General features: G+C 45.0%; 1 protein-coding gene across 1 annotated transcript; it reads left to right on the top strand.

The window, feature by feature from the left end:
* The first annotated feature begins 1,772 nt into the window (after positions 1 to 1,772).
* On the top strand, positions 1,773 to 20,727 carry Kifbp (kinesin family binding protein). The gene is made up of 7 exons (XM_034524597.2): positions 1,773 to 2,272; positions 5,854 to 5,952; positions 10,065 to 10,144; positions 10,718 to 10,901; positions 13,190 to 13,274; positions 15,646 to 15,761; positions 19,291 to 20,727. Exons 1-7 carry the CDS (start codon positions 1,859 to 1,861, stop codon positions 20,164 to 20,166), a joined length of 1,854 nt encoding a protein of 617 aa, XP_034380488.1. The 5' UTR covers positions 1,773 to 1,858; the 3' UTR covers positions 20,167 to 20,727.
* The last annotated feature ends 3,867 nt before the right edge of the window (positions 20,728 to 24,594 follow it).

Here is a 24,594-nt window from a genome sequence, read left to right as displayed (position 1 = left end):
TTATTTTCTAAAACAAAAATGACTTTACATTTTTATAACAGTGACTGCTAGGTATACAAATCTAGTAGAAATTGGGGCTAGGGTTGTAGCTTGATAGAGGCTTGACTCACGTGTATATTGCACTGGGTATAGGGTAGAAGCAGGAAGATCAGGTTAGATGGGAGGTTAGCCTTGGCTAAATTCTCATAAAAATAAAAGCAATCCTACATGAACATTTCAGTAGGCAAATATTTTATATATGAGTACACTATTGCTGTCTTAAGACACACCAGAAGAGGACATCAGATCCTATTCCAGATGGTTGTGAGCCACCATATGGTTGCTAGAAATTGAACTCAGGACCTCTGGAAGAGCAGCCAGTGCTCTTAAACGCTGAGCCATCTCTCCAGCCCTTCAGTGGGCAATTTTTATACAAGTCAATTTCTTGAATCTATTCATTTTTTGTGAATTGCTCTCTTCCACTAACATTCTGTTTACCTTTCTATATGTACATACATACATTTTAAGACTTAAATTTTACGGGCTGGAGAGATGGCTCAGTGGTTAAGAGCACTGACTGTTCTTGCCAGAGGTCCTGAGTTCAATTCCCAGCAACCACATGGTTGTGACTCACAACCATCTGTAATGGAATCTGATGCCCTCTTCTGGTGTGTCTGACGACAGCTACAGTGTATGCTTATACATTAAATAAATTAAAATTTTTTTACATTCAGTAAACCTGTTTTCAAGACGGGTTTCACTATGTAGCTCTGGCTGCCTTATAATTATGTTGACTTGTACAGCCAACTTTAAACTTATTCCTGACAAGTTTACAGATAAATGAGACCCAGGCTGTGGTTATTTTATCTGGCTTTGACAATTTCTGGGGGAATAACTTCTAATCTACTTTAATAACTGCTGGCCTGACTACCTTCCCAGCAGTGATTCCCCAAGAAATTGTAATCTCTCCTGGCCATGTGCTCATTCATGGTCATTCTCTCATGACTCTACCTGTCTCAAGGTTACTCGGAAACCCGCTTAGCTCTAATCTCTCCAGTAATTGCCTGTAGCCATTTTTTATTTAACCAGTAAGTATTGGTTAAATTAACGAATAAGGTTTGCACAACAAAAACTGTTAAACCTGAGAATTCACTCATAGGCTACAGAATTTAGCGTTACAGTACATATAAACATTGACCCCTGTGTAAGCCTACAGATAATTAGCACCATGCCTCTCTCAGAGCCTTTATAAAATTTTCAGGGACTGGGCTGTGGTGGTGTGAGATGGCTCAAACGGGTAAAGGCTGTGGAGGCTGAGTTTGAGGACCTGAATTTGATCTCTGAGACTATCCTCTGACCTCCTGAGGACCCTCTCCTCTGACCTGCACATGTACTGCGTGGTAAGTTTCCTACAAATACAATTTTAACTCTGATAGCCTAATACATTAACAGTGAGCGATGCCTACCTATCAACTGAGCAATTAACGAGAGATGTTAGGATTGACAACATTCTGAATTTCATTTAAGCTAAGGATTGACTCTATGAGGTAGGCAGGCAGGTACCTTACCCCTAAGAATCTTTCTGATTCTGAACGTTTTTATATAAACTACATCTTGGGATGTAGCAGGAGAAGCCATACTGCACACGGGTGGCAGCGGAAGGCTCTGTACTCCCTGACAGCTTCGTTTCCCTGACGACGACTGTTTTGGCGACCAGCACGCCCTCTCATTGGCTGATGCCAAGCGTCTTGCGCTCCCCTCTACCGACTTCATTGGTTAGCGCTCCACAGTCACGACACGTCGTAAGTGAAGTGTCGCAACGCGGAGGCCTCCGGTGGACGGTCCACGGGTGGGGAGCCTGCCGTCAGCTCAGGCCGCGATGGCGACCGCGTTGGGGCCAGAGATCCGCGAGAAGTTCCAGGCGGCGCTGGCCCTGTCGCGGGTGGAGCTGCACAAGAACCCGGAGAAGGAGCCGTACAAGTCCAAGTACGGCGCGCGCGCGCTGTTGGAGGAGGTGCGGGCGCTGCTGGGCCCGGCGCCGGAGGACGACGACGAGCGGCCTGCGGACGATGGGCCGGGGGACCAGGCCTTGGGCGCGGGCGAGCCACGGGATGCCGAGGGCCCGGGAGCGCAGCGGGTGCTGCGCCTCGCGGTGGTCGAGTTCCACCTCGGCGTGAACCACATCGACACGGAGGAACTGTCTGCTGGAGAGGAGCATCTGGTCAGATGTCTGTCGCTGCTGCGCCCCTACCGCCTGTCGCTCGGCTGTGTGTCTCTCTACATCCAGGCGCAGGTGAGATGCTCAAGCGGAGTTCTGCGTCCAAAACTCCTGATGCGCATATCTCTCAGTTGGTTCAGTCCCCAGTGTCTCACAACACCCGGCCTATAATCCCCGCACTCAGGAGGCTGCGGCAAGAGGATTGCTTTGAGTTCTTGGCTAGCCTGGGCTTCAGAGTGAAGCTTAGTCCCTTTTAATTTCTCACACCACCTACTCACCATCTGTCTGCCAACTCCCTCTTGAATTCTCGACGCCTACTCCAGCCTCACTTGCTACTTTCCGTAGTCCTGGGCAGAACATAAGCGTCCGAATCTGCGATTCCCAACTTCATGACCAGCTTGGTTTCATTTTGTGAAGAAATAATCCAACGTGATTCAAATGGAATGAACATGACGAGATCGCAAGAATAATCCGATCTTAGTTTTTTTTTTTTTTTTAATAATGTCCTTAATCTTAAAATTTTATTCTTTACCACATTCTCTTGTTTGCTCAGAAAGGAATTCCTACCTTTTCCTTAAACTGTCTCAAAACCTTTTAGTAACCTTTTTTTTTGTTTGTTTGTGTTTAGACACGCTTTTGTGTCTCCAATGCTTAGCTTTGACTTTTTGTCTTCACCTCCTGAGTGCTAGGACCCACTCCCTCCTTTTCTCTTCAGACAAAATCTTGTTTTGTAGCCCAGGGTGGCTTTAACCCGTGATCCTCCCACCTCATCCTACCTGCTGAGATTATAGGAATAGGCCACCGTGACTAACTCATGTTTGGACTAACTCTCATTGGTCCAGACGGATCTCTCCTTCCATCCTTCACATTTTTATAAGAAGCAAGTGTAACTTTCTGCCTTGGAGACCATTACATTTCAAAATTCAAATGCTAGGTAGAGTTTTTCAGGCCCCTGGGTGTATCTCAGTGGTACAGCATTTACGTAACACTCTGGGTTTCATCTCCACACTGGGGAAAAAAATACAAGTAATGTCCGACTCCCTGTGCCAGGTTACTTTCTTAGGCTTACAGACATTTTCATCCCGCAGTCCATGTATGTGAACCGGGGAGGATTATACTAAGGTTAACTGTTGGGGATGTAGGCCTTTCAGGAAAGTCTCAAAACTTAGAAGAAAGTTGTATGCCATATTTTATTATGGCTCAATAAAATTAAAAGCCAAATAATGAGAAGCACTAGCCTGTCCCTTTTGCTGCTCACTGCTTACAGCTCCAGTGGGCAGCACAGATAGGGGGAGGGAAAAAAAAAAAAAATATATATATATATATATATATATATATATATATATATATATATAGTTATTGTTGGTTTGTTTTTCGAGACAGGGTTTCTCAGTATCACCCTGGCTGTCCTGGAACTCACTCTGTATACCAGGCTGGCCTTGAACTCAGAAATTCACCTGCCTCTGCCTCCCAAGTGCTGGGATTAAAGGCGTGCACCACCACCGCCCAGCCAGATAGGGATATTTTACATATTTGTTTGTGAGCTAAAGACATTAGTAAGAGGTTTTGTTCAAGCAACACATCAGCCTGATGATGGCTTTTTTTTGTTTGTTTGGTTTGGTTTTTTTTTTTTTGTTTTTTCAAGACAGGGTTTCTCTGTGTAGCTCTGGCTGGCTGTCCTGGAACTCACTCTGAAGACCAAGCTGGCCTTGAACTCAGAAATCCGCCTGCCTCTGCCTCCCAAGTGCTGGGATTAAAGGCGTGCACCACCACTGATGGTGGCTCTTTATCCCAGAACTTGGGACACCTCTGTCCCAAGGCAGGAGGATCTCTGTGGGTCTGAGGCCAGTCTGGTCTACAGATGAGTTTCAGGTGCCAGGGCTACACAGGGAAATCAACCAGAAAAACAAAAAATAATAATCAGAGTAACCCTCTTCATTGATTCCTAAATTGAGCTGTGTAGACTGGATTTGGAATCAACCAAGAGATGCTCCTTTTGCATGTCTGGGAGGGTGTTTCCAAAGAGATTACGTCTAAGTGTGGGTGGCCACATCCCTTGGAGAATGCCAGCAAGTGCCAGCATTTCCCTCTGTACTGAGTATATATTCAATGATACCAACCACACTAAGATCCTGGTTCCTGGTTCACAACACAATAAACTATCTCTCTAAACTATGAGCTCAGATAAATCTTTATTTTAAAAGTTGTTTAGTCAGGGTATTTTGGCACAGCAACAAAAAAAAAAAAAATCAAATCTTTTCTAAAAAGTTTAAAACCTTTTGAGGTAGCCAGGCAGTGGTGGCGCACACCTTTAATCCCAGCACTTGGGAGGCAAAGACAGGCGGATTTCTGAGTTCGAGGCCAGCCTGGTCTACAGAGTGAGTTCCAGGACAGCCAGGGCTACACAGAGAAACCCTGTCTTAAAAAAACAAAACAAAACAAAAAAACCTTTTGAGGTCTTGGAGAGGCGGCTTGGGGTGAAGGCACTTTTTGCTAGCCCTGACAACTTGAGTTTCATTTCCAGAACCCACATGTTGAAAGGAGAGAATGGACTCCCATGTGTAATCTTCTATATACACATCTCAGCATAAACACATGTATGCACACACACAAGATAAATGCATATTAACATACTGCTTTTTGAAAGGGTATCTGCAGTGTATATTCTGTTTTATGATTTTAAGATATATGCTTGACATCTTGATGCACCTAAAATTAGAATATCTCATGGTGGGACTGGAGAGATGGCTCAGTGGTTAAGAGCACTGGCTGCTGTTCCAGAGGTTAAGGTTTGGGTTCCCATGTAAAGGCTCGCAGTCATCTGTAACTCCAGCAGATCTCACACTCTCTTTGGCCTCCACAGGTACTGCACACATGTGTTGCATATACACACATGTAGGCAAAATACCCATACATGTAAAATAATAACTAAAACTTAAAATTACTTAAATAGCATTATTTACATATGTAGTACTTGTATATCTAAGAGCTCAGTTTAACAAACAAGAAAAGTAAATATAAAGTAAATATAAAGTAAATGTTATACTTAAGGTGCATAGAGCCAAGGCAGGTGGCACACGCCCTTAATCACTGCACCCAGGAAACTGAGGCCAGCAAGATTCAGAACAGGCAGGGTTTTATAGTGAGACCTTGCTTCAGAACAAGCAAACCTAAAAGGTGCACACACCCACACACACACACACACCCCTCTCCTAAGGTATATCAGTAGTATTCCTGTACATAAGTCATAGCTAGTTAAAATAGTTCTAGAATTTTAACATTAATACCAACAGCATTAGGAATAACAGAATTAATCATTTAAAAAGAGTCTCCTAAGTGTGATGAGATCTGAGGATGCCGTGAACCTGGCATTCATTTCTAGGTCTGTGTCAGGTAGTGTGTGTAGCTGGGACCAAAGTTCCTGACATACCACCGCAAGGGAGGAATGGTCTGTTTCAGGGTTAGTCCAGCTCGGCTTTTGAGTGCACTGTGGCTGTAGTAGCGGGACAACTCACAGGCAGGAAGCAACATGGTGAAAACAAAGAGTGCCACGTTACCAAAAGCCCACTGCCATTTCATCAGGAACACTGACTGACACTATGACTCACCCACATTGGATGCATCCAGTTATCATGTCTCCTTTCTTTGATTTCCAGAATAACCTGGGCATCCTGTGGTCAGAAAGGGAAGAGATCGAAACTGCCCGGACCTACCTGGAGTCATCCGAAGCACTGTACAATCAGTACATGAAAGAGGTGTGTTAGGTGCAGATAAAAACGTAAATTTAGACTGAATCTAGTCAAGAATTGGTGGGCTGAGGAGGTAGCTTCCTTTATCATGTGCTTACTGTGAATTTGACCCTCCCCTCCCCTCGGGGCCATATCAAGTTGCTGGGTGTGGTGGATGAGTCAGAGACAGGTGACTCGAGCTCAGGGGCCAGCCAGCCCTGTCAACTCAGCAAGTCCCAAGCCAGTATGAGACCCTGGCACATAAAACAAAACAAGGTGTTGGCTCCCAAGGAACACAAGCACATGGAGTCATCGGAACGCATGCATATACCCAGGAATTTCTCTTTACAGCTGTCTGAAATTACTGCATATTGAAGACAGCTTCTTTTTTTTTTTTTTTTGGTTTTTCGAGACAGGGTTTCTCTGTTTAGTCCTGGCTGTCCTGGAACTCACTCTGTAGACCAGGCTGGCCTCAAACTCAGAAATCCGCCTGTCTCTGCCTCCCAAGTGCTGGGATTAAAGGCGTGCGCCACCACCGCCGGCTACGAAGACAGCTTCTTAAAACTAATCCTCCTGTACAGTATAATGGCAAAGATAGCCTTAATAGAATCATAAAGGAAATATTCTAATGTTACCCAAATATACCATTTGAATATTTTTGTATTAATTTATTTTAGACTTATTTCTTTTGTGTGTATGAGTGTTTGCTGCGTGTATATCTGTGCACTGGTGCATGCCTGGTGCCCTTGGAGGTCAGAAGACATCAGATTCCTCAGAACTGGTTGCAGACAGTTTTGAAACCACTGTTTGGGTGCTGGGAACCAGACCCAGCCAGATCCTCTGCAGGAGTAGCCAGCACTCTTAACCACTGAGCCATCTCCAGCTCATTTTTGTATCTAGACTACAGATTTTATTTTGTTTTCACTAAAGACAGCAGTGCTTTGAGGGAAGCCAGCTACCTGCGCAACACTTTTGAAATCTTGGTGGCTATGGTGTAGTGTCAGAGCACCCAGAGAATTCCTAAGCCTCAATAGGCCGTGGAGGCTCCTGTAGCCCCAGCAACTTGGAAACTTGAGGGAGGAGGAGCTTGAGTTCAAGACCAGCTGTGCCACACAGCAAGACTTCTTAAACCAAGCCCAAAGCCTCAGCAGACCTGGCTCCCAGCCTTTCTGCAGCAGCTCTGAGCTAGGCCTGAGAGTTTGCTTTTTGCACGGTGATGTTTACACTGCTGTTGTAGTTACTGTGTTCTGAGAGCTGCTTCAGGGTCATGTTTTTCTGATGATCTTCACCTGTATCTGAAGTGCAGCGTATGCAGTGAGCGTCTCTGTATGAGAAGCACACAGTGTGCTGGGCTGGACCCACTGTAGCTTCCACTCTCCCCACAGGGTGCTGCTCAGGAGGGGCTGTCCAGTTTCAGAGGCTCCGAAGAACTTAGATGGTAATTCTCACTTCAGGGGTCACAGTCCTCAAGACAACAGACCATCCAGCTACCATCTGCCTCTCCCCTTCTTCTCCTGGAAAGAAATTATGCATAGTATTTTTCTGTGGATTATCACTATTGCAGTTACTGGCTTTAAAACCCATTAATAATATGCTAATTATTTTTGTTTGAGACAGGTCTCAGTGTGTAGCCAGAATTGGTCTCACACTCATAGATCCTCCTATCTCCATGGTGAGTGAGGCACCACTTCTGCCTTAGAGACAGCAGTGTTTTATTTCATAAATAGTATTTAGAGTACCTACAGACTCTCTTTATCAGTGGTCTATAAGTAATAACTCATTTAACCATAACTTGATAAAGTAGGCACTGTTTCTGTCCTAATTTATAGAGAGCACCAGAAATTAAATGACTCACCCAGAATAAAAATAGAGCATGGGATTCAGCCCATGCCATACCCTGTTGTTGTTGTTGTAGGTTTGAGACAGGTTCTGATGTAACCCAGGCTGGTCTTGAACTCACTGTAACTGAGAAGGAGAATGACCTCAAACTCCTGAGCTTCCTGCCTCTGCGCCCCAAGTGTTGCCCTTACAGGCCTGGGCCGCCCTCACATACTGGGACCCACATTTTAAGTGACATGCTCTGCTGCCTTGCTAGTAGGCATGCTTAGACTGGAATGCTGAGCTCGTGTTCCTGTGGGGCTGTCTCACAGTGACCGAATTGCAGAGGAAGGAATGAGCTGGAAGTGGGACACATACCCTGCACTCTGCTGTTTGCTTGGCCAGTCGCATTTGCTAGATAGGGTTTAGACTGCACCAGGCTCTGTGCAGCAGGCCCTGTGAGTGCGCTGTGAAAAATACCATCACCAGGCTCCCTTCTCGTGAGGATAAAGATTGGAACAGACAGAATCACATCAGCCTGGACTTTCAGAACTCCTGGGTGGGATATGTTTTATAGGCCTTTACCACACCTACACCCAGAAGAACCTTTTTTCTTGGGAATATCTCCAAGTTAGAGACTTTTTTTATTTGAGACAGAGGCTCACTCTGTAGCTCTTGCTAGCCTGCAATACATGGTGTAGACCAGGCTGGCCTTGAGTTTGGAGAAGTCCTGCCTCTGTCTCTGTGTGCCTTAGGTGTTACCCCCTGAGGAAGTACTGGGAGAGGTGAACCTGTAATGTAGGATGCTGAGCGTCGCGATCCTTCCTCAGAGCTCTTATGTCTTTGGCAGCGTACACACAGCACAGCTCTTTGTCTCCATTAGTCATGTCTCCATTTCAGTTAGGACAGCAGAGGTGTAGCATCCCTCAGCAGTGAAGTGTGCATGGTAGTGCCTACTTGTGAGGCAGCAGGGTTGGGTCATTCTCATTCTCAGCCATGTAGAAGGGTTAAGACCAACCTGGGTTATACAAGAACCTGTTCCTGTCTCAAAAACAAACAAAACAGAACAGGGAGCTGCAGAGGTGGTTCAGCGGTTAAGGGTGCCATCTGTGGGCTGGAAAGGTGGCTCAGCGGTTAAGAGTATGATCAACTCTTCCAGAGGACCCAAGTTCAAGTCTTAGCATGTACATGGTGGCTTACAACTCCTCTTAAGTTCTATGAGATCTGACTCCTTCTTCTGATCTCCTCAGGCACCCACCACAAAGGTGGTGCACAGATATCAGTGTACATAAAATGATTTTTTTAAAAAAGCAGAGTAACTGAATGATATACATGAAATGATACATCACTTAATTCCTGTTAGCTAGAAGGGGAAGCCTATTGCGTCACCTTCCAGACAGCTGCAGAATCTGAAGGGAACCTGTGTGCTGTTTACCGTGGCTTTGCTTCCCCGCTTGAGTTTTTACTCTCAAGTAAAAACAGTTTGGTTGGTGTTTGTGTCAAGTTGCTTCGACTAAACACTCTGGCCAAGAGAAACTGAGGGAAGGAAAGGTCTGTTGGCCTTACACTGTTTTGAGATTAGAATTACATCATTTTTTCCTCCAAAATTATGTAGTTTTTGTTTTGTTTGTTTTTTAGATAGATTTTTGTTTGTTTGTTTGGTTTTTTATATTCTTGGCCTGGCTGGTTTTGAACTCACAGATATCTGTCTCCCAAGTGCTGGGATTAAAAACATGCGCCACCATTGACTGGTTTATGTAGGTTTTTAATAGAGCCATTTTAGTAGACAAAGCAATATCAAAATACTTATTCACCTAAAGCCAGGTATGATGGCTCACACCTGTAATTTTGGCACTCAGAATACTGAGATAGTAGTATTGATGGGAATTTGAAGCAACCCTGGACTACATAGTGAGTAATTCTAGGCTAGCTTGAGCTGTAGAGTGAGATCCTGTCTTTTTAAAGATTGATTTATTTGTTTATTCATTTATTTTTATGGCATTGGTGTTTTGACTGCATTTGTATGAGGGTGTCAGATCCCCTGGAACTGGAATTAGGAACAGTTGTGAGCTGGTCTATGGTTGCTGGGAATTGAACCTAGGTCCTCTGGAAGAGCAGCCAGTGCTCTTAACCCCTCAGCCATCTCTCCTGCTTGCCTATAGTTCCAGGAAAGATGATCATGAGTTTGAGGTCAGCCTGACTTGCAGTCATATGGTGAAGCTGTTGCAGACAAAGACAAAGGTCATTTCTCCAGTCCCTCCAGAAGAGAGCGCTTGGTGTTTGTGTTTAAAGTCATAAAGAGATATGTTCTTTAACCACAGATTGGGAGCCCGCCTCTTGACCCGACTGAGCATTTTCTTCCTGAAGAAGAGAAACTTACTGAACAAGAGAGATCAAAAAGGTTAGTCTTCATAGAGACCACAGGAGTAACTCATGGTCTCACTAGTGCTTGCTCAAGAATACACACTTGGGGCTGGAGAGATGGCTCAGAGGTTAAGAGCACTGACTACTCTTACAGAGGACCCGGGGTTCAATCCCAGCACCCACATGGTGGCTCACAACAATCTGTAACTCTGGCTCCAGGGGATTATGCTGTCACTGGCCTCTGTTGGCATCTATAAACATGTGGCATTCACACATATAAACACACACGATAAATTAAATGATTATTTAAAACTTTAAAGATAACCTGGTTTCTTAACTTGGTATAAATCCAAAAATTAAGATTAAATAAATAATAAAAAAAAAATGCACACATGGTGTCCTGCTACTTCCCAGTGCTCCTCTAGGTACAGTGTGGATTTGTGTGTGCATAAAACCTCCATTGTCTCTTACACGTTAGATGACTTTGTTCAACTCTGAGATTCAGTTTCCTTGTTTGTTAGATCTAAGGGCCATGCGCAACTCAAATATATATGGAATTTTCTTATAAATTGTAAATCATTATGCAAATGTCATTTTTTTTCCTTCACAGATTTGAGAAGGTTTATACTCATAACCTATATTACCTGGCTCAAGTCTACCAGCACATGGAAATGTTCGAAAAGGCCGCTCATTATTGCCATAGCACGCTAAAACGCCAGCTCGAACACAGTGCCTACCATCCCATGGAGTGGGCCATCAACGCCGCCACGCTGTCACAGTTCTACATCAACAAGGTCAGTATCCAAAGCAGCATCCCGCAGCCTTGATGGTGCCTGAGGCCAGACCAACAGTGCTGTTGGGGCAGGTGGCTGGTGTTTTGCTGCTTAAAGCTGGGTGGAGGATGCAGCCAGCTGCTTTGGCAAAACAGTACTGGGGTGCTTAGATGCCTGAGTGCTTTGAATCTTTCATAAAATAATGGTTGTCTTTATCATTGAGAATTTGATGCAGTATTTCCGTCGTGCTCTTTCCCCTCCCCTCCATTTGAGTCGAGGCTGATTTCTGCCATGCCCCACTTTGCTAACCCCTCAGAGGACGGGTTACCTAACAGCAGTTCTGTTCTGTGTCAGCACAGTCATTTCATTTCTGGGATGTCTTACCTTCAATTGCAGATTTTTATCTTGCTGCAGATAAAACTTTATCTTCGAGTAATGCTAATCTTACAATTATGAGAATTCATCTGAGGAAGTTGACAGTTAAATGTGGGCTTTGATAAAAGCATGTGATGTGTTCAGTTGCTTTTCAGGATGAGCTGCTCTCTAATAGTTTTGATGTTAAAAATATGTGCTGAGTTGTGGAGTTTCAGGTTTTCTGACAGACTTCTGAACTGTCTCACAGGGGCGAATTAGAGCATCAGAGCTGCTTATCCAAATCTCCTAGTGTTGTGTATTTTGAGTATATCTATTTCTTTTCTAGTACCTTAGTCTCTAATATTAAAATCCTTTGGGCTGTTTTCCTTTGTGTGCGTGTGTGCATGTGTGTGTGTGTCTCATAGAGGGGAAGGGTATCACTGTGTAGCCTTGGCTAGCCAAACTGGTTATCAATAGAACAGAGTGGCCTTGAACTCTAAGAGATCTGTCTGCCTCTGGCTCCCAAGTTCTGTGACTAAAGGCATGTATCACCATGTCCAGTGGTGTAGCTCTAATTCCTAAAGCTCTGACATTGGGTGATTCTCAGCCCACTAGCATAGCATCCCTCTCGCACCCCTCAGCCTTTTCCTACTAAGCCTTTGTTAGTTGGTTCTGTAAATGTGCCTTGTGTTTAAGTTATGCCCCACAGAGTGTCACTCAGAGACTATTAGCAGAAGAGAAAGGGCAGCGGTGACTGCGGCATTGCTTCTAGGAGTTTGGTTTAGGATCAAGAGTGTAAGTAAGGCTTTGTGCATTCAGTCACACTGAGCTCCTGTAACTCCATCTCATCCTGGTCATCATTGAGAAGCCCCTCTTCTGGCCCCCTCCCTCCCTCCAGCTGTGGGGGCCCCCTTGTTTGTTTTGTTTAGTAATTGTAAATGTCCTTGTTCAGTATGATTTTAATTAACACCTAAAACTCCATAGTACAGAAATGTTGGATTCTGAATACTGTGACTTTGAAGTTGCTAAACATTACTTTTGTGGAGCATGTGGTAATTTTCATGAGCCCCCCCTACACCCCATACCCTTTGGGTTTTTCTACATCACAACCAGCTAAGTTCTGTTACAAAAAGCAAGCTCGGAGCCATGTTTGAAAGTGATGTTGGTATTGTTCCACCTCCATCTGTTTCACTGTTGCTGTGTGGCGAGTCCTATATTAACCAGCTACCCAGAGGGCATGAGACGCTCTGTCTTTAGCAGTGGCTGCTCATAGAACAACAATCTGGGCAGAGCCAAAGTGGTAATGATGGTTAAGACCCAGTAGAGAGCCAGGTAATGTTACTTCGGGTAACCTGTAACTACCTTTTCCTCGGAATTTCATACCAACATTTGGAGGTATGGCTGCTGCCGGCCTGTTGATGCCCATGGTACCCGGCTGTTCTCACTGATAACGCTGAATCCAGCATGAAGGGGAGATATATTGCTATTCAAGTTTTACCAAATTGGTTTTTCAAGCTCACTTCATTCTGCTGGGTGATCCTGCATGTTTATGACAGATGGCAAGTGTTTGGGGTTGACACAGAGATATTCTTGAAGTGTTGAAGACATTTTCTGGGCCTAGATTTGAACCATGAGTTCATCACAAGTGTTAGGGAAGTAGTTCCAGAAAGTTCATCTGTGGACGTCTGCTGACTTGGGAATGTGGTGGGAATTCTCATTCTCTTATCTCCTCCTAAGGTCTTAGAAGACCATCTAGAGAAGAAGATGGAGCTCTCTTCCTAGTTTTTGTCTGTGAGTGGTAGAAATAGAAAAAGGATCTCTAAATCTCAAATGAGACCGGAGTCCTCACCCCTTTAGTAGGGAGCTTTTCCTGGTAGTGTAGCTTTCCCCACACTAATAGATACTGTAGACAGGCTTGTCATAGTTACATTTGTTCTTGCTTATTTTCCCAACAGCTCTGTTTCATGGAAGCCAGACATTGTCTGTCAGCTGCTAATGTTATTTTTGGTCAAACTGGAAAAATCCCAGCTACAGAAGACAGTAAGTTTGCATGTACATTTCTTTTTTTTTTTTCTTTTTTTTTTTTTTTTTTTTTTTTTTTTTTTTCTTTTTTTGGTTTTTCGAGACAGGGTTTCTCTGTATAGCCATGGCTGTCCTGGAACTCACTCTCTCACTCTGTAGACCAGGCTGGCCTCAAACTCATAAATCCACCTGCCTCTGCCTCCCAAGTGCTAGGATTAAAGGCTTGCACCACCACCGCCCAGCTGCATGTACATTTCATTAGATGGTTTTTCACTAAGATGATCTTGGCTGTGTTGGCCTTGAACTCATGAACCTCCTGCTTTAGCTTCTTAAGGACTCCGGTTACAGATGTGCACCATACCCAGCTTACCACGTAGTAAAAAACCTGTCTGGACTTCTGAAACGTTGTTAACTTTTTTAGATTGGTTTATTTTATGTGTGTGAGTTTTCTATCTACATGTGTGCATGGTGCCTACAGAGATCAGAAGAGGGTTCTCATTCCACGGTATTGAAGTTAGAGATGGTTATGAGCCATGAGTATGGGTGCTGTTTCCCCAAATCCACTGCTGTTTTTTATTTGTTCATTTGTTTGGGGTTTTTTTAGATAAGATTTCTCTGTGTAGCCTTCGCTGTTTTGGAATTCATTCTTTAGACCAGGCTGGCCTTGAACTCACCTGCCTCTGCCTCCTGAGTGCTGGGAGTAAGGGTGTGCGCCACCACTGTCCAGTTCGCTGTTTATGTTTGTGAACTTGTACTCATCTTTCTTTCTGACCTGGTTGAGAGGGGGTTTTATACACTAGGCTTTTTTACAACTGTACTACTTCAGGGCATGTTTTCCTAAGGATGCAAATATCTTCAGCTAGATGTAATGGCTCATGTCTGGAATTTCAGCACCCCAGAGGCTGAGGCAGGAGGAGTGCCACAAATCTCAGGCCAGCCTGGGCTATGTCAACCTAAACAATAGAGTAAGATATTCTCATTCTCTCTCTCTCTCTCTCTCTCTCTCTCTCTCTCTCTCTCTCTCTCTCTCTCTCTCTCTGTCAGAGGACTCCTGTCCTCCAGTGTTCCTGCCATGATGTTTATCTAATGCTGGATTATACAGCTCAAGGCTTTGTGGTGCCTTCAGCTCTCTCTTTTTTGTTGTTTTTGTTTTTCGAGACAGGGTTTCTCTGTGTAGCCCTGGCTGTCCTGGAACTCACTCTGTAGACCAGGCTGGCTCCAAACTCGGAGATCTGCCTGCCTCTGCCTCCCAAGCGCTGTTATTAAAGGTGTGTGCCACCACTGCCCAGCTTGAGCTGTCTCTTTGGTCTCCTGTCATCTGAGGCACTCCCTCCGCCTTTCTCTCTTTCATCATATAATGGTTTGAAGAACAGGGGCTGCTTATTGCATGCAGTTTCTATCACTTGGGGTTTGTGTGGTGTTTCTTTTTGCCACGATTGACATTTCGGTCTGTATACTGCTTACATGAGGCTGTCTTCTCACACCGTATTTCTTAGAGACATTTGGTTTGTGTGCATGTGATGCTAAGGATTGAAGTGAGGCCTTGTGTGTGCCTGGCAAGCTGATCCCCAGCACAGAGCCAGGAGGTGTGGAAGGAAAGAGAAACAACAGTGGCCCTGCTTTCCACATGCATCTGTCACACACAGAGTACTGTGGATACGGCAGCTGTCAAAATAATTCAACAGCTTTTGTTTAAATATTTTAAATTGTATCAACTGTTTGACCTAGTAAATTCCATTTCTAGAGCTCAGACCAGATTCTAGATAGAGGTATATACAGAGATCTGTAGCCTGGAATTGTTCATAATAGGAAGAGTTGGAAATAGCATATCTCCTGCTGGAAGAATGACTGAAACAGGAAGCATCTGTTAGATTGTGTGTAATAGGGTATAAAAATACAGCTTAAGAGTTGATGAAGAATATATATTGGGGGCTGGAAAGATGGCTTAGCAGTTAAGAGCACTGGCTGCTCTTCCAGAGATCCTGAGTTCAATTCCCAGCAACCACATGGTGGCTCACAACCATCTGTAATTTGAACTGATGCCCTCTTCTGGTGTGTCTGAAGACAGCTACAGTGTACTCATATACATTAAATAAATTAATTAATTAATTAAAAAAAGAATATATATGAATCTTATTTTCTTCATACTATATGGAGAAAAGCTACTGAAAATGAACTATACATTGTGACGGTAGTTTTTACCTGCAGATGAGACATAAGAAACCCAGGGCGCCTCTGCAGCCGCCCGGCACAGTGCCTCACGGCTGGGGCCTGGGTAGGCCACTGCTTAGCCAGAGTCTGCTGCTGTGTAGTCAGGAAAAGCTGAGAGCAGAGGACAGTGCACAGTGCAGACAACATGACCGTGACCTACAGTCCTGTGTGGTTTTAGCTCCTGAAGCTGAAGGAGACCTGCCAGAGCTTTACCATCAAAGGAAAGGGGAAATAGCAAGATGCTGGATCAAGTACTGCCTGGCTCTGATGCAGAACGCACAGCTCTCCATGCAGGTACGCACATGGAAGTGGCCTCTGTGTGTGTGTGTGTGTGTGTGTGTGTGTGTGTGCGTGCGTGCATGCCTGTGCCTCACCAGCACTTGGGTTATACATACTTGGTACCATGCTCAGCATTTTGTGTAGGTCCGGGAGGGGGTCCAACTGGGGTCCTCATGCTTATGGCTGGCCCTCTCCTGACAGAACTCTCTCTCCAGCCCTACTAGGAATTTTTCATTGTAACAGTGTCTCTGTAGTCTAAGCCGGTCCTTCCTCAGCCTCTCCAGGATCATACGAAACATTGCCTCGTTCTGGGACACTTTCTTCAGCTAGGCTGTAAGGACTAAGGAGGATGCGGTCAGCATCATATCCTGATTGTTACATAATTATCCCAGGAAATAGTGGTTATTTTTAAAACCAATTGTTGAATAAGCAATTTTTTTATCCTCTGTGGTACTATCTCATTCCTTGAACTTCATACTCTTAAGTCATTTAAATTATATTTTGTAAGCTGGGCATGGTAGCATATGCCAGCACTCAGGAGGCAGAGGCAGGCCGATCTCTGTGAGTTCGAGGCCAGCCTGGTCTACAGAGAGAGTTCCAGAACAGCCAGGGCTACACAGAGAAACCCTGTCTCTAAAAGACAAAGCAAAACAAAAGCCAAACAAACAAAACTGAATAAGAACATAAGAGATTGCTCCGGGTTAAAAGCGTTGGCTGCTCCGCCAGAGGACTGGGGTTCAGTTCCCAGCATTCCCACCATGGCTTACAACCAAACATACCTCAGTTCCACAGGATCCAACAGGATCCGACATTGTCTTCTGGCCTTTGCAGATGCCAGGCACCAACCCGGTACACAGATATCTATGCACATAAAATAAAAAATAAAATTAAAAAGAAAGGAAGAAAGAGAAGATGGATTTGGTGTGGTGGCACAAGCCTTTAAACTGACCTAAACAAGTAGCTAAGAGAGTGCAAGCAGCCCTCCTCCTGTGTGCTCGTCTTCTAGTCTTTCCAGAATTGTGCTATGATCCTGGTTAGAGACAGGCTCTCTCTAGCACTGCTGCTATGGTGGTCCAGCCTGGCCTCAGACCTGTAGCAGGCCTCCAACCTCAACCCTCCTAGTGCTAGGGTCACAGAGCAGATCACCACACATGGACCACACATGGCCTAATTAGTGTCAGACTGCAGGTCCTCAAAGGCAGGGAGTAAGTAGTTCTCACTCATTTTCATGTCTTTGCAGTATTGCCTTTTGGACTGACAAAATCTTAAAGGTTCAAGACACAGCCAGGGCAGCAGTTAAGTATAGACACAACCAGGGCAGCAGTTAGGTGTAGACACAGTCAGTGCAGCAGTTAGGTGTAGACACAGCCAGGGCAGCAGTTAGGTGTAGACACAGTCAGGGCAGCAGTTAGGTGTAGACACAGTCAGTGCAGCAGTTAGGTGTAGACACGGCCAGGGCAGCAGTTAGGTGTAGACACGGCCAGGGCAGCAGTTAGGTGTAGACACGGCCAGGGCAGCAGTTAGGTGTAGACACAGTCAGTGCAGCAGTTAGGTGTAGATGTAGAAGCACCCACAGCATGGCTCCAGAGCTCTGGTGTGTGCACAACTCTGCAACTTTGTAGCTCTGTGTTTCTGGTCCTTTTCTTCATGTCTCTTTGCCAGAGTTTTCTCACAGGCAAAACAGATGATAATGCGTGCTTAATTCTGTTGTTATGAGAGTTACATACATAAAGGCCTCAGAAAGTATCTGGGGGTCTAAACAGGGCTAGGGAGTTGGCTCAGCAGGTAAGGGGCTTGCCACCAAGTCTTGAGGACCAGAGTTTGACCCTCAGGGCCCACGTTACAGTAGAAGGAGGGAGCCAGCTCCTACAGGTTGTCCTCACATGTGCCATGACACTGACACGTACACACATGTACACATAACTAAATCTCATTTAAAAAGAGTATCTGAAATACACTGAGTCCTTGTTGGATGTTAACTCTATCTTCATCATTCTTATTAATCTACTTGGGACCCTAATTTCTAGCCACTAAGAGGGAAAATAAAATAAATTATCTATTTAAAAATAGAAAATAAAGCTTTCTATTTTTGTGCTTTTCTTTTTTCTCTGTGTACATGGAAATACAATAATTATAATTGTAAATAATATAGAACTTATAAAGCTGTGAAAATTAACCCAGAAGCCTAAGTTTGAGAAAAGACCATTTTGGAAAAAGAACATAAAGATAAGACATTCTGTGGGCTAAAGATGTGGCTCAGATGATAGTGTGCCAACTTAGCATGACAAAGCTGTGGGTTCAATCCCCAGCACTGCATAAATAAGGTGTGGTGGTGCAGGCCTATAGTCCCAGCACTCAGAGAGGTAGAAATACCAGGAATTCAAAGCCATCCTTGGCTTTGTAACAAGTTCAAGGCCAGATTAGCCTATAGGGGCCCTTACCTCAAGAGACTTGAGAGGGTGAGGGTGCAGTAAGGAGAAGAGTAAAAAAGGACTGAAGATGGTACCAGGTGGCACGTGGGTAGGATCCTGGCACTCAGGCTGTGAGTTAAAGCCAACTTGGGGCTCCCTGGGCACCTAGACACATGGCATTCATACTGCTCTCATACACACACACATACAAGTAAAAATAAACCTTTGGGGAGAACAAAGGTTTTCAGATCTCAGTGGGCCCAAGGTGTGGTTCCTTAGCATGTCCAGAAAAGATTAACCTGCTTCAGCCACGATGCACTCTCACTATTATTTGTTTTATATATATATATATATATATATATATATATATATATATATATATATATATTATAATGTGTGTGTGTGTGTGTGTGTGTGTGTGTGTACACATACATACCTATGCATGTGTAGGAGGTCAAAGGACAACTTGAAGGTCACTGTTGATTTCTTCTACCATGAGGGTCCTGGGAACAATCTCAGGTCATCAGGTTGGTGGCAGATACCACCATATAGTATATGCTGGCCTAGAACTCACTGTGTAACCCACTCCTCAGCCTTGCAGCCCTCCAGTGATGGCTTAGCTTTGAGTACTGGAATTACAGATGGGAGCCAGCCGCCTAGTGTCAGGTTTTATCCTTAGGTTGACAATTTGGAATCGCCAGTGTGGACCAGGCTGGCTTTGAACTCACAGAGGTCTGCCTGCCTCTGCCTCCCTAGTTTTTGTTGTATTTTAAGATTTACTTTATTTTATGTATATGAGGAGTTTTGCATGTCTGTGTACTATATGTGTGCCTGGTGCCCAAGCAAGTTAGAAGAGGGCATCGGATCCTCTGGAGTTTAGAGATGGTTGGGAGCCAGAATGCTGGGGACTGAACCTGGGTCTTCTGCAAAAGAGCCAGCTCTCCAGCCCCAACTCTTTGTTCTTTGAGACTGGGGCTTGCTGTGTATCTGCAGCCAGCTTTGAAATGTGCTGTCTAGCCCAGGCTGGTCTCCATTCTGCAATCCTCCTGCCTCCCGCCTCCTGCCTGCTGGGATTACAGGTGTGGTCCCGAGATGAGCATCCTGCGTCACTGTGGTTTCTCCTTTCCATTTAGGACAACATAGGAGAGCTGGATCTTGACAAGCAGTCGGAGCTCCGAGCTCTGAGGAAGAAAGAGCTGGATGAAGAGGAGAGTGTCAGGAAAAGGGCTGTGCAGTTTGGAACCGGGGAGCTGTGTGACGCCATCTCTGCAGTAGAGGAGAAAGTGAGATACTTGAGGCCCTTAGATTTTGAGGAAGCCAGGGAACTTTTCCTGCTGGGTCAGCACTATGTGTATGAGGCCAAAGAGTTCTTCCAGATTGATGGGTATGTCACTGACCACATTGAAGTTGTCCAGGACCACAGCGCCCTGTTCAAGGTGCTTGCATTCTTTGAGGCTGACATGGAGAGGCGGTGCAAGATGCACAAACGCAGAATAGCCATGCTAGAGCCCCTGACTGTGGACCTGAACCCACAGTTCTACCTGTTGGTCAACAGGCAGATTCAGTTTGAAGTCGCACACGCTTACTATGACATGATGGACTTGAAGGTAGCCATCGCTGACAAGCTCAGGGATCCCGACTCGCACATTGTGAAAAAAATAAATAGCCTGAATAAGTCCGCGCTCAAGTACTACCAGCTCTTCCTAGACTCCCTGAGAGACCCAAACAAAGTCTTCCCTGAGCACATTGGGGAAGACGTCCTCCGCCCTGCTATGTTAGCTAAGTTCCGGGTAGCTCGTCTGTATGGCAAAATCATCACTGCAGATCCCAAGAAAGAGCTAGAGAATTTGGCAACATCTTTGGAACATTACAAATTTATTGTTGATTACTGTGAAACTCACCCCGAGGCTGCCCAGGAAATAGAAGTTGAGTTAGAACTTAGTAAAGAGATGGTCAGCCTTCTCCCGACAAAAATGGAGCGGTTCAGGGCCAAGATGGCCCTGACTTAAGCCTTGGTCCAAAGGAAAGGAAACACAGCCCGAAGCCGCTCCCCTCCCCATAGCGAACGAGGCCCAGCCCCATGGTCACCTTCATGCCAGGGCCAGAGGGATACACTCTGAGCTCCAGAAGCAGTCAGGTGCCCGAGTCTATACTAGGACCTTAAGCACCATAAATTAACTAATAATTTATACCTAATTATGTAAGTTGCCTTGCTAAAGTGACAGGTGTTTTGCATTTTCGATGGCTTGTTTTCCTGTTTCAGTCTAAACTTCCGCTGCCTTGATTTCTAAATGTTAAGTCCTTGTTGACTTGTACTTGCTCAGTTTCGTACTAGGAGCAGCACTGGGCAGTGTACCCAGTAGAAGAGCTTCTTACTGTGTTGAGTGTGAGAAAGTCACTTCAGATTGTCATTCTTTGTAAAATACTTACTTTCTTAAACTCCAAAATAAATCTTTCCCTTTTAAAAATACTAAAAACTTAAGTTAATTAATAATGTTGCAAAATGGCTTATCTCAATTATAGGACTGAAGACCTTGCTCATAATAAATTTACTTATTTCAACTAGTAAATGCTTTTCTTGTCCCCTTTTTTTCTTGTAAGAATGGCCTTAAAAAAAAAAAAAGATTTATTTGTGTGTGTGTGTGTGTGTGTGTGTGTGTGTGTGTACACACCAGGTGTATACCTATGGACCATGTGCCTGCAGTGACTATGGAGGCCAGTAGAGGGCATCAGATTCCCCTGGAACTGGAGGTACAGGCAGCTCTGATTGCCATGTAGGGCTGGTCCTTTGGAAGAAGAGCCAGTTGTTCTTAGCCATTGAGCCATCTTGCCAACCTGTTTTCTTGTAAAAATTTGTCTTATTTTTGATACTTTAAAGGTATTGCCTTATTCTGAGCCAGAGAATAATATTTTAACATTTTTATTAGTATATGTTAATTATTCATAGTTGATTTCTTTTGGGCATTTTCATACACATATATAATGTGTTCCAATCATACTGATCCTGTCACCTTCTCCTGTACCCCTCAGTCCCCTTTGTCAGAGAAGAATATTTCTCTAATAAGGCTGCGTAGTGAGGAAATATCATAATAGAAAACCTTGCTGGGAGTGATGGCGCACTCCTTTAATTTCAGTACTTGGGAGGCAGAGGCACGAGAATCTCTGACTTTGAGGCTAGCCTGGTCAACACCAGACCTCAGGTGGAGGAAGCTTTGTAGGTTGGGGACAGTTTACACTTTATTCTAGGCTCAGTGGTTCCTAGGATTTTAGCAGAATGCCAGGCCAATCTGTTTAGGTTCTGTTTGTCTACTTGCCTGTTTGAGACAGGGTTTCTATGTGTAGCCCTGGCTGTCCTACAACTTATTTTCTAGGCTGGCCTTGAACTCACAGGGATCTGTCTGCTTCTGCCACTCAAGTACTGGGATTGAAGGTGTCTGCCACCACCTCGTAGCTCTGGTTAGAGTTCTTAAGAATGGTTCAGTTGATAGGTGCTTACCCAGCATGCTTAGTCCTGAGTTCAATCCCAGCACCACATAAACTAGCCATGGTGCTCTTTCCCTATGCTCTTGGTACTGAGGAGGCAGGAGGAACATATGGTTGAGGCCTGTTTTATCTACCACTGAACGTGAGGCCAGCCCTGGATATATGAGGCCCTGTCTGGAAGAGTGAGAAGGAACAAGGACAGTAGCTTCTGCAGGGAGATGGGTTGACACAGTTGATCCAAGTCAGAGACAAGGGTGATGGAGTAGAGAATGTCAGTTTCTGGTTTTGAAGCAGAAGCCATGCTAAAGGTTTTTACAGGGGAAGAATCAAGACCCACAGGAAGTGGAGGAAGCACTCAGGCAGAGCGAGTTTTAAGTGGAGCCTGTGGGGTTAGCAGCAAGAGTTCTGTTTAGGTCACGTTGAGTTGAGGATGTTAAGCCTGAGATGAAGTTTGCTGGTTAATAGCTTTTCAGAAGACCTTCCTTAAAAGGGAGTGAAGGAAGCTCAAAGGAGCCAAAGAGAGCTGGGCAGCTTCTTGACAGGGAATCCTCTCTTAAGAGAACAGAGTGAAAACACCTCCCTGTTCTAAGCCTTTCTTTACTGATGTTGATGTGTATGGGTGATTTTCATGTGTGTTAAGCACCTCGTGTGTATTGTCAAGAGGGTGTCAGACTCCATGGAACTGGAGTTAGAGATGCTTGTGAGCCATCATGTGGCCTCTGAGGACCAGAGGGTCCTTTGCAAGAACAGCAAGTGCTCTTAACTGCTGAGCCATCTCTTCATACCCTCCCCCACCCCCCCTTACACACACACCCCAAGCCTTTCTTAATATGGCCATTTTCGTAACTTCATCTCAATGTTTACTTGTTTAACAAGCACCCCTGAGCTTTGGGTGCTACACTTTGAGGTCACTGTCTTTTGTCTTTGCCTCTCTTCTTTCCCAGCAGTGTTGGCTTGCTTTCAAAGGGTAAAAGGCCAAGTAGCACAGGCAGTGACCGAAAACTGCTCTTCGTCCTTTGTCACAGGCTCTCTGTGGCTTTTCACACTGGGACACTTTGTCTCTGGTTTGGCAGTAGAGATCTCATCCTGTCTTCTCCTGGCACATGCCTCCTGAAGGCACTGGCTGCTTCCCTGGAGAGCCCTGTCTCCCGTGTTCTGCTCTCAAAGCCCCCTGACACTCACCTTACAGGGGGCAGCAGGGCGCTTGTGTTCATGAGGTTTAGAACAGATGCTATGGACATGGAGCAGTCGGTGAGTGTCAGGCCTGTCTGAACCCCGGATCTCTTACAAAACGAAGCTATTGGTCCTACCAATTCCATGAGAATGGATCTTGAGAAAAATTCTTCACAAGCCACTAGATCAGGTAGAAATGAGGAGGAGGGGGAAATTGACCTGAAATTCCACATTACCCAAACCATAATTAAAACCATATGAAGAGGATTTTTCAGTTAACTAGTTTCGTTTCTAGTAGACGTTACATGTTGTTAGTCTTTCCATAGCCGTTTTGAGAGAGTGTCCATTTTTCCTCCACTGGGAGCGGTCTCTAATCATGAGTTGTGCAGACAGAACCCTCAGATCTTTGGACGACAATAGTATTTTTTAAGTGGCTCAGTACCTATGGGGACACATTTGTTTTTCTCTTTTTGCTTGTTTTTAGCCTTTAATGGCTGAGTCATCTCTCCAGCCCTGTGTTTTGGTTTGGTTGGTTGGTTTGATTAGATTTTTTGAGACAGGTTCTCTCTTTATAGTCCTGGCTAGTCTGGAACTCACCCTGTAGACCAAACTGGCCTCTAATTCACCCTGTAACCCTGGCTAGCTTCGAACTCACAGAGATGCGCCTGCCTCTGCCTCCAAGTGCTGGGATTAAAGGTGTGCGCCACCACACACAGCTACCATTATTTTTCATCATCATTTTAACATGCTAGGACCTTCCATGCGTTAAGCCCAGTGTCCATCCATCGTACTGTACCCCAGACCCTATCAGTAGATTTACGAAAAAACTAGGATGGGAAAACAGTTTCAAGAAAGTAACACAAAACTGGGCTGCGGGTAGAGGTCCTACTGTGCACAAGGTCCTAGGTTCAATTCCCAGCACTGCACAGACCTAGTGTGGGGGCCCAGGCCTACATCCCAGCACTTGAGAGAACAGCAAGGGGAACAGGAGCTCAAGGTCACCTTTGGCTGCACAGGGAGCTTGCACGTAACTTTATAGTCCAGCAAGGCTCCTCAGGGAGGTCTCCCCTTTCTCAGGAAGGTCACGACCCAATGTCATATGGTTATCTACAGGAAATGACAAGGTTGTATAATGATGTTCTATGTAAAAACGAGGCTCGAAAATACACTTAAGAAAACCTGAGGTGCCTGCAGGGTGTGGTGAGCCGGATCGGTGCCCTGTGACCTGCAGCCGTCCCCACCAGCTGTAGCAGGGCATAGCTGTGGCTGGCTTCCTTCTGAACGCCTCACTTGGGATCCCTGAGTGTCTTGTCTTTGCTTTTTATCATCGGACTTGAGATCAGTCATCCAACAGCTGTTTTGCAACCCAGTATCCCACCAGTGGGAAGTCTTAACAATGAAGACCCAAGTAATCCTCTCTGCCCGCCAATGTGCATGGTGCTGGGGAAGGGGTGCATGGGGGAGGGGAGCTTTATGTTGAGGACCGGCCGTCCTTCTGTACGGTAACTAAAGAGGTGCAGACTCCACTCCTGTGCAGTTAGTCAATCATTTCCTTCTTAATATGGTGCTTATAAAAATCTAACCTCTTCCCACGTACACCTAAGTGGAAGTGACTTGTCAGAAAGTAGCCTAAATTTTCCTCATTGAAGAGATCTCGGAGTCCCAATTGTAAGAAGTAGATAAATTCCAGGGGCTGGAGAGATGGCTCAACAGTAAAGAGCATTGACTGCTCTTCCAGAGGACCCAAGTTCAATTCCCAGCACCCACATGGCAGATCACAG

Source organism: Arvicanthis niloticus, chromosome 20, assembly GCF_011762505.2.
Source record: "Arvicanthis niloticus isolate mArvNil1 chromosome 20, mArvNil1.pat.X, whole genome shotgun sequence".
NCBI lineage: Eukaryota > Metazoa > Chordata > Mammalia > Rodentia > Muridae > Arvicanthis > Arvicanthis niloticus.
The sequence above is the reverse complement of the archived record's forward strand: the minus strand, read 5'-3'. Positions and strand labels throughout refer to the sequence as shown.